The following is a 10,532-nucleotide window of genomic DNA, read 5'->3' as shown; positions in this document are numbered from 1 at the left end:
TGGCATTGCAGTCTCATGATTTCAACATTGATTACTCTTCCTGGTGCTTGGCGCATGTGCAGAGCGCTAGATGGCACTATAGGAGTAATCGAGCTTGAAATCATGATCGCCAAGGAGACTGCTGATGCCAAGATTTATAGTGAAAAGGGTGATTATATTTTGGTCAATTCTCACCCATAAGCAATTGGATGGCTTCAGAAGACATTGTCCGAATATTCATCCTACATTTACATTTCCCCCATTTGGCAGATGCTTTTATCCAAAGTGACTTACAGTGCACTTATTACAGGGACAATCCCCCTGGAGCAACCTGGAGTTAAGTGTCTTACTCAAGGACACAATGGTGGTGGCTGTGGGGTTCAAACCAGCAACCTTCTGATTAACAGTTATGTGCTTTAGCCCACTACGCCACCACCATACTACCTTATTATATAGTATGCCAAAAACAGTATGTCAACAGATTGACTGGACACTTAACGATACCATAAACCCTCGGGAGTCAAGGCAACGTCACGTTCAAAATGCTGGATTTAAAGAAACGGTGGTGAATCACGAGGCTGATGGCTCTTCTCAACTGTAAGTGCTATATATATATATATATATATACCAAGATAACTGTCCCTTGTGCTTAAATAGTGCTCGTTTAACTAAACCAGAGATGATAGGCTTCACGATTGTTGTTCTAATGTCATATATTTGGGTCACGAGACACCATCACGTCGCCAGATGAAGTATGGTAAATGGTTGCACTTATCTAGCACCTTTTTTAACCTGAGCGGTATTCAAAGTGCTTTACACTGTGACTCATTCACCCACACACACACACCAATGACAGCAGAGCTGCAATGCAAGGTGCTAGCCTGCCATAGGGAGCAATTTGGGGTTCAGTGACTTACCCAAGGACACTTCGGCATGTGGAGTCATGTGGGCCGGGAATCGAACCACCAACCCTGAGATTAGTGGCCGACTCGCTCCACCACCTGAGCCACAGCCGAAGTATTTCAGAGTATGTAAGTATTTAAGTATTTAAGTAAGTATGTAAGTAAGTATTTATGTCCGAAATCTATTCAAACTACTCGAATACCTAAAAGAACATACTCTTTTGCTGGCAGATACAGTCCTTCATTAAATACAGTACATTCTATAACGGTACGCTGTTTCATATGCAGCTATAGATTAAACCACTGGATGACTTTTATGCTGCCTTCACATGCTGTATGGAACATTCAAAGTTTTGGACCCACAGAGCTGAATTATTCTTCTAAAAATCTTAATTTGCGTTCTGCAGAAGAAAGAAAGTCAAACACATCTGGGATGGCATGAGGTTGAAAAAATGATTAGAGAATTTTTATTTTTGGGTGAACTGTCCCTTAAAATTTGTAACATTTAGGTACTCCCCACACTGCTATGTCTCACTAGACTTTCACATAATCAAGGCCACAGTTTTTCTCTGATTCAGCAACCAAAGACAAAAATGAGTTAACAGCCTCCATTAATGCTCCCGTTTCGCCGTCTAAAACGTGTAGGTGATTTGTCACAGAGGAAGGGGAGGATGGGGGAGGTTGTACACTTATGTACCATCCCACATCATGTAAACATTCAAAGATTAGACAAAGGGACTCTTCTGAATAGAGTGAAACTGTAAACAATCAGCGTGTTGTTTTCCTGGAGCAAAACTGCCCCCTAAAGACGATTCTTCATACATGCTTTGGGGTGAACACAAGCTCAAGGTTATGTTTAAAATAGTATTCTATACCAACATACTACTCTTACCACTTATTTTTATATTACACTGTTTTGTTCACAATAGCTGAATAATATATCATGTAGTGCACATAACGGTTATTTCTGTATGTGTGTATAGTGTAAGATAATCTGACTATTTGCAAACATTCATTCTATTGCTTCTGGTCCATTAAGCATTAAAATCCACTAATTCCAAACAGTAACACAATCTCCATTGAAATCCGGACTGGCTTAAAGAGGCACACACACTGAACTCTCCTGATGATAAACACTTTCTTGTTCTTAATGATTTTACGCATTGTTGACGCTCAGGAAGCACTTAAAGCAAGAGTTTGATGAAGCGTTTGCATCATCCGCACAGAATGTCTCAATTAACACTGAATCTCATTAAATAATCATATGTACTATTATGAGCTCCAGAGATGTGATGAAATATTCATTCATCTCAGATTCATCTGTGGTCACCTGACCCACGGGAGCCCAAGCTGTCTGTCTGAAAGGGGCATGAGGTATGCTGGGATATTGTGATGATGTCATCGTCTATCTTTCTCAAGGAAAAAGAGTGAATTATTAATGTCTCCCGCTGTCCCCCATATAGGTTTGTGGTCTGTGAGGGTCCTCATCTATTGTTAAAATGATTAGTTTTGTGTTGGGGGGAGTAAAGAGCAAAGGTCGCAGTGAGCAGGGTGTAGCCTATGGATGTTTATGATAATCACTGAGGATATGTCAATAACAAAATGTTGCTTTCTAATCTTGTGGAGCTAGACTTGACCATCAGCATAACGTCTGATTCACATTGTAACATATTCTGGCCAAGATCCGCCCACTTCGTCAGGAGGAGGCTGAATGGCACGTGAAGTGACCAATCACAGTTTGTTGATATGAAACGGTTTTACGCAGTTCATTACACGTATCGTGGCTGTTCTGAGGTGAAATGTCCACTGTGTGGCGCTAAAAGCGAGTGAAATGTTCTCCCAAACAGATGAGGCTTTTAAGGTTAATGCTCTATCGACAAAACCGACCTCCTGACTCTAAACCTCAAACCTAAACCAACTGGTGGTGTCAGAAAAAGCAAATTTGAGATGAAAAATGAATTTGTTTAGACGCTCTTAGTGCAACCATTGCAGTTAGTGGTGCTTCTATGCAGAGCTGGACAGAGGAGAAAAATCGGCCCGGGAATTTACATAGCAACTGGCCCAAAAGTTGTTGAGTGGGAGTGGTGTTCGATGTCCTTTTCTGCCTATCGCGGCGCCGTTTTGTGGTCCGTTCTGCAGCAGCTGCACATTTTAGCTTATCGCGGCCCATTCGGCCCGTTTCGCGGCCGACCCACCAGCCCGTTCGGTTCTCCCGATGGCCAGTCCGCCCCTGATTGGCCCCAAAGTGCGTCGGTCCCACCGAGAACGAACCACATTATATTGAACATGAGGAGGTTACCCCATGTGACTCTACCCTCCCTAGCAACCGGGCCAATTTTGTTGCTTAGGAGACCTGACTGGAGTCACTCAGCACGCCCTGGGATTCGAGCTCACGACTCCAGTGGTGGTAGAAAAATGTGGGTATATTAACGTGATTCTACGAGACCAGGTTGCATTAGTGGACAAGCCCATTACAGTGGCCGCCATCATGGATAAAAACATGTTCTGTTTTTCCGCTACTATTCCTTTAAACTCACGTAAAAAGTTACGGCAACGTAAAGTTAACGAGGTTGTGAAGCAGGAAGTGAGACGATATCTTGGCAACGCTTTGTCCTGTCAAAACGAAACTTAGTGTGCTTCATTATATGGTACTTGCACATTTTGGTAACAGCGCCACCTATGGATCAATAATTGCTTCTTCTTTTTTGCCTGTAACTTTTGAGCCGTATTTCCTAAAATCATGAGCTTGGTGTCTATGGATTCTGTAGGTCATGCCAATTTCATATAAGGTTTTGAGAGCTTCAGCGGAGGAGAAGATTTTTTGTGAATAATGACTTAAAAAAAGCTCTTATAAGATTTCAGAAGACTTATCGCTATTATCACTCAATGGTACTTTTATGTTGCATTTATGTTTTGTTTTTTTTTTGGAGCTCAACAGACTGAACTGATTATATAAAATATATATTATAGAGATTATAGATTATATCTCTTTTAGTGTTTCACAGAAGAGTCATTCAGGTATGGATAAACTCAAAGGTGTGTGAATGATGACAGAATTTTCTCAAACGTTTTCACAATTTTGTATGAACTGTTGCTTTAAGGTTGCACACACTCATATTATGGCTGTCAGTGGTCTCTCTGCCCTCTTGTTAAAGGGTTGGCATTATGACTCCGACAGCTTGTTAATTATGACAGTGCGTGGCCAGCTGGCACTGCAGACAATGAAGCGATTGTTCTCAGACTGGCACGCCGGCCATCAGTTTCCCCGTCACCTGTCAGATTCCTGTTGGATGCCACGACCAGAGGAAGAGTGTGACACGCTGGAACAACCCTGAAAAATCACATCTCACATCACAACAGGGCGTCCTGCATCAGTAATTAGATTGCATACAACGTGTAATGCTGCATTATAATCAGGCCCACAATACACCCAACTGGATAACTCCCAAAAATCAGACAAAGCAAGAAAACCATTTTTTGCCTTTACATGACCACACACGTTTCAGCTTATTAAGTATAATCAGTGCTAGATCGTGCATGTAAACACATCTTTGTGTCTGATGCATGCCTGTTATACCTTAAAATGCGGTCTGTGTAGTCAGCTCACTAGGTTTTGGACAGAGTCATGCGGCATTTGTGTGGTGATGTCAGTGCTGTCTGGTTCTGCTATCGGTCCAGAAGTTCAAATGGCTCTTTGTGAAGTTAGATAGAATGACGGGCTTCATTAACTTAAGAGTCTGTGTTTTAAAGCTGCTGTTAATTACCATGCGGCATTAAGCAGAGATCTTACAGCCATAGCAACAACAGACCAGTAATTCACTTCAAAGAACATAAAGGGACAGTTCACCTCAATTCTCTCATCATTTCCTCACCCTCATGCCATCCCAGATGTGTGACTTACTTTCTTCTGCAGAACTCAAATGAAGATTTTTAGAGGAATATTTCAGCTCTGTTGGTCCATACAATGCAAGTGAAGTGACCAGAACTTTGAAGCTCCAAAAATCACTTAAAGGCAGCATGAAAGTAATCCATATGACTCCAGTGGTTTAATCCATGTCTTCAGAAGTGATATGAGAGGTGTGGGTGAGAAACAGATCTATATATAAATCCTTCATTACTAGAAATTCTCCTCCCAGCCCAGTAGGTGGAAATATGAACAAAGAATGTGAATTGCCAAAAACAAAAGAAGAAAAATGTGGAAGTGAATGTGGAGATTTGTGGTATAAAAAAAGACTTAAATATTGATCTCTCACCCTCACCTATCATATCACTTCTGAAGATATGAATTAAACCATTGGAGTCATATGGATTATCTATCTATCTGTCTGTCTATCTCTCTCTGTGTCTGTCTGTCTGTCTGTCTGTCTGTCTATCTATCTGTCTGTCTGTCTGTCTGTCTGTCTATCTATCTATCTGTCTGTCTGTCTGTCTGTCTGTCTATCTATCTATCTGTCTGTCTATCTATCTATCTGTCTGTCTGTCTGTCCATCTGTCTATCTATCTATCAATCTGTCTGTCTATCTCTCTGTCAGTCTGTCTATCTATCTCTCTCTCTCTCTCTCTCTGTCGGTCTATATGTCTGTCTGTCTGTCTATCTATCTATCTGTCTGTCTGTCTGTCTATCTATCTATCTGTCTGTCTATCTATCTATCTGTCTGTCTGTCTGTCCATCTGTCTATCTATCTATCAATCTGTCTGTCTATCTCTCTGTCAGTCTGTCTATCTATCTCTCTCTCTCTCTCTCTCTGTCGGTCTATATGTCTGTCTGTCTGTCTATCTATCTATCTGTCTGTCTATATGTCTGTCTGTCTGTCTATCTATCTATCTGTCTGTCTATATGTCTGTCTGTCTATCCATCCGTCTATCTATGTGTCTGTCTGTCTGTCTATCTATCTGTCTATCTCTCTCTCTGTCTGTATGTCTGTCTATCTATCTATCTATCTATCTCTCTGTCTCTCTCTCTCTCTCTCTGTCTGTCTGTGTATGATCCATGTCCAAAAAATATGGTAATATCATGGTACTTTTGTAGATATAGATATATTAGGGCCAAGGGGTTATAATCCAACACAACTGAATTTTTTTTATTAGAAACACACACACAAAAGTTTAAAATGTATTTAACTGATTATGACAATGTGCCCAATGAAGAGGCCTGTGCAGTTCCTAATACAGAAGGATTACTTGTAGATCAGCTTCAGAGATTTACTGTTATAAGGACATCATACTCAACTATATTCTGGAGGTATCAATAATAATCCACCATGAAACAAACTGACTGAATGAGACCCAAATTAAACTGACCTCTGCTGATGTGAAGTGAATTAATTTGTAAATCTTTAAATATGCCTACAGGTAAGAAATCAGACTCCAGTTACTGCAATAAAATGAGCAAAGAGGAATCCATCCTTACTCTGAATCAGCACAAGAGCGACCCCTGCCGCCGGGGATTATAATTGGACTGCGGACAAAAGTGGAACTGCAGCGCCCCCTAGTGGCCCAATACGGACATCGGACTATACGATTAGACAACTTTACCGTTTCTTAATGTGTGGAGATTGTACCATGGTGAAGGTTGATTATATTTAGTACATTCTCTGATCAGGATGGTACAGAGATTTTTTTTTATTTATTTTACCCTCGCAATAAATTCACCATGATTTTACTAAAATACCCATATTTTACCCATGAGATTCGTAGTGAAACCATCTGAATAATATAGGAAAACAAAAACTATATTTGTAATATCGGCAGCACTTTATTATAAAGTTACATTTGTTAACATTAGTTCATTAGGTATCATTAAACTAACAGTGAACGGAATATTGTTTTACAATATGTATTCATATTTGTTCATGTTAGTTGTAAAAATACAACTGTTCATTGTTAGTTGTGCATTTAGTAATGTGTAAAAAAGAAATTATCTGTAAAAATATTATTCATTGTTAGTTCATGTTATCTAATGTAACCTTATTTTGAAGTGTTACCACAATATTACTATAGTAAAACCCAAAAATAATTATGATTTTTATAACCATGGTTTTCGTTTTCCTGTATTATCACTGAGGTTTTACTGTTAAAATATTCGTACTGTAGTAAAACTACGGTGAAATGTATTGCAAGGGAACACAAAACTTTAAGAACTACAAAAATCCCGCCTTGTCCTCTATGGGGTTCCGTAGTGTAGAAATACCGATGGTGAATTTTATAAACATGCACGAATAATAGCCATAAATCTGTAGACTAGTTTTGCTAAATATATTTTATACCACTATCATACTTTTTAAACTTCATAAAATGTATATTATTTCAGCAAATGTGTAAAGCTTTTTGAACTACCAATGCGTATGAAATATGATCAAGGGACCAAAGAGGTTAAACTGACAACAAAAAAAAAAAAAAAAAAAAAAAGTTTGGCAAATACAAATAATTTATACCACTAATAGCCTTAAAATCGAAGTCTTTACAGCGAGTCAGTCCACTGTCGGACATCTTTGGGAAGCTCTCGGGTGGTTATATCCAGTCATGAAAGTGCAGCTACTATCTACTTAAATGAACAAAGACCAAAATCTCCTCAACGGTTGGCAAAGTTCACAATCAAAGATCATATAAATCAGCTATAAAATCTGACAATACTGTCCGATATTGTGATTCATAACCTCTCTATTTTGCTAAAAAAAAAAAAGCAGCTATTTTCTCGGATTGTATTGCTAATGCGCGTTATACAGTCGATGTCTGTATCTGAAAGCTGATTGGCTCTTTTACCTGGAAGGCGGGACTTCCTTTCTACGTCATTTGGGCTGCGCTAGAGCACGTGGTTGAGCGTCCCATTTATTTAAGTACAAGCGGCCCATCTCTGATAAATAATCTCTGCTTAAACTTACCTTGCTTAAGATATTTCTGTACAGCTGTTGTAGTCTTTAAATACCAGGTCAAATACAAATGTGTGCATATTCAAACGTGAACATTCAGCCTTTATTTTTTCATCAAACATGATTAACCAATGAATTCTACGACGATAAATGTGGTTTTATTTATTTTTCCCCATAGTCAAGGACAGCACAGCACAATGTCGCTCTCTAGAGACCGATACAAGAATTAAAGAATTTATTACTTGAACAATTAAAATACAAAATCTAAATTCATTACAAAAGGGGGATATTAGAATCTAAAAGATACCACTATATACAAAGACGACTTTAAATATTTAAATCACAGTGTACTTCTTGGACCTGCCAAACCCTCCCCAATCATTCCGGACACGTTCACCAATTACTGCATTCCGTATTTTCACAGCGTCCAAACATTTCCTGTGAGGCGTAAGTCATGTAGAGGAACCCATCTTCATCTTTATGGTCCTTATAGAGCTGAGCCATTGTCACGGACATGCTGGCAATGCCCGAGTTATTGATCAGCAGGTAGAAAGCTTGATTGGGCATCAGGGTCATTCGATTCCTGAGGAATCAAATCAGACGTGAGAAAATCCCAAATAGGCCTGCACACCGTGAGAAAGTTCTCAAATCCACCCAGGTGACTCATCAGCTGATTTACGGATGGTTTGAGATGGATACCGCTGCAAGCAGAGCTCGGAAAAGGGGCGGGAGCTATGAACATTTTGGAGTCGGCTCAGCCCCTTTCTGGAGTAACCCCGCCCCCTTCTGGCAATCTCCGGTATTCTGAAATATCGGTTGCACTGAGCGAAGCACAGATGAATATTCATGCGTTTCCCCTTTTAAAGCTACACTAACAATTTATTACAACTCATCTACAATTTCGGAAAGCGAAACGAAGTAAAGATTAACCATTCATCGTACAACAATTTATAGCCTAGCTGGTGTAGGCACTAATATTTCCCAGTGTCGCTTTAACGCCAAACCGGAAACTCATTAATATTCATGTTTGCTCCGCCCAGTGCAACCGAGAGCCCCAGAAACGGACGGACTGCAGCAACAACTTTTTCAGAATTTATTATAACTATACAGCAATATGTGCAAACTTAGTATGCAAGTTCTCTGTATGGAAAATCTGAATAACATTGACCAAAATGCAGAATACGCCGCACGGAATATTAGATCTCGGAGCAATGCACTCAAATAGCAAAATATTAACTCGTTTTAACATTTAAAAAAAAAAAAAAAGAAAATTTGAGTCAAATTGAATTTTAGAAACATACAACAGACAGTTCCAGTATTCCAGTGAACAAACCTGATGATGGTGACGAACTGTGTCATGGTGAGTTCCTGAGGAACGAGGAATTTGGTCTTATCCAGAGGCTGCAAGTACTTCTCTCTCTGATATCGCTCAATAATCACCTAAAATAAAGGTAATTAAACAAACGGCCTGAAATGTTTAAACTACAGACAGATGTTTCTTACCGGGATTTTGGTCGGAAACTTGGTTCGGATTCCCGTCACCTCTTGTTTTCTCGTAGCTGATCAGTAAACAATAGTACAACACTGAGTTTCACGTGATTTAAACAGATGGTTTAATGTTTGTGATATAAAGAAAGGTACCTAAGCTCTTCCTCTGTTTAAAAGGTTTGGGGGTGAGTTGAGTTTTCTCGAAAGGTGGCATGTCGTGTTCGACTTCTGGCCCGCGCGCATTAATTGCTCAGAAGCGCGTCTAACGCTAATTAAATACTGCACCGGTGTTGACGTCATCGCGCACGACCCGCCCCGTTACCGCCGTCACACCGTCGGAGCCACATCTGACTTATGAACTTGTATATTCTTGTTTGTACTTTTTATTTTATTTTACTTCATAAGGTCTAGCCCTTTTTAATTTTATTCTATTTTTTTATTATAATTGTTTTAATTGTTATCTCTTTCTTGTTGCTTTATAACTTGGGAAAAAAGCTCATTTTGATTCTGATTCTGATTCTGTTTTAATTCTATTTTATTTATGTCTAAATTGACCAAGCGCATGTACTTATTTGTTAAAATGCTTATACTGATTATTGTTTTGCAATAAAACCTTTTTTTTTTAACTGCCAGAGCTAAATACAACCAAATAGGAGTAAAAAAGAGAGTACTACTAACTATACTTGCTAATGTTTTTATAAGGATCATGAAGAGATATTTTAATTATATAATACATTTACTTATTTGGCAGACAATCTGGCTATTTAATGCATTATTTTAATTTATAATGCCTAATCTATGTTTTAATTGTAGTTTATTTATGTCTAAATTTACCAAGTGCATGTACTTATTTGATAAAATGCTTGTACTGATTAATGTTTTGCAATAAAAAAAATTTAAATGGTCAGAACTAAATTAGGAGTAAAAAAAAAAAAAAAATACTGTGGTCTGTTATTTAATATAAATAGTTTCTGGATTGTCTATAGTCTACTGATAGTAAATGTTTGCTTATGTTTTTATGTAAGGAGCATGAAGTTACACATTCCTACGATGTCACAGGTAAATGCATGTCTGAATGGACTTTCTGTTCTTTCAATGGGTTCTTCTGAGAATTGTATGCATGGATGTGTTATAAAACAGAGGTTAGTATTGTATTGCTAACAGTTCCTGTATGACATAACTTGCACCTCCTGATTGATGCAATTATGAAATGATGACACAAGCATTTGTTTGCTTCTTAATAAATGTTAATACATTGATGTAATATTGCCTGCCTTTAAATGATTGTTTTATA

General features: G+C 38.6%; 1 protein-coding gene across 1 annotated transcript; it reads right to left on the bottom strand.

Moving 5' to 3' along the window:
• Positions 1 to 7,857: 7,857 nt before the first annotated feature.
• On the bottom strand, positions 7,858 to 9,576 carry LOC127625794 (microtubule-associated proteins 1A/1B light chain 3C-like). Its single transcript, XM_052101148.1, has 4 exons — positions 9,392 to 9,576; positions 9,254 to 9,309; positions 9,084 to 9,190; positions 7,858 to 8,333 (listed from the first exon to the last, which is right to left on the bottom strand). Exons 1-4 carry the CDS (start codon positions 9,450 to 9,452, stop codon positions 8,144 to 8,146), a joined length of 414 nt encoding a protein of 137 aa, XP_051957108.1. The 5' UTR covers positions 9,453 to 9,576; the 3' UTR covers positions 7,858 to 8,143.
• Between the last annotated feature and the right edge of the window lie 956 nt (positions 9,577 to 10,532).

This window comes from Xyrauchen texanus, chromosome 32 (assembly GCF_025860055.1).
Source record: "Xyrauchen texanus isolate HMW12.3.18 chromosome 32, RBS_HiC_50CHRs, whole genome shotgun sequence".
NCBI classification, from domain to species: domain Eukaryota; kingdom Metazoa; phylum Chordata; class Actinopteri; order Cypriniformes; family Catostomidae; genus Xyrauchen; species Xyrauchen texanus.
Note: the sequence above shows the minus strand (reverse complement) of the source record. Positions and strands in the feature narration are given on the sequence as shown.

Excerpts from the sequence above, each read along its gene's own strand:
- LOC127625794 (XM_052101148.1), bottom strand. The coding sequence starts at position 9,452 with ATGCCACCTTTCGAGAAAACTCAACTCACCCCCAAACCTTTTAAACAG. Across the intron at positions 9,191-9,253 it reads AGTTTCCGACCAAAATCCCG|GTGATTATTGAGCGATATCA; the intron begins GTAAGAAACATC and ends CCTTTATTTTAG. Across the intron at positions 8,334-9,083 it reads CAGTTCGTCACCATCATCAG|GAATCGAATGACCCTGATGC; the intron begins GTTTGTTCACTG and ends TTGATTCCTCAG.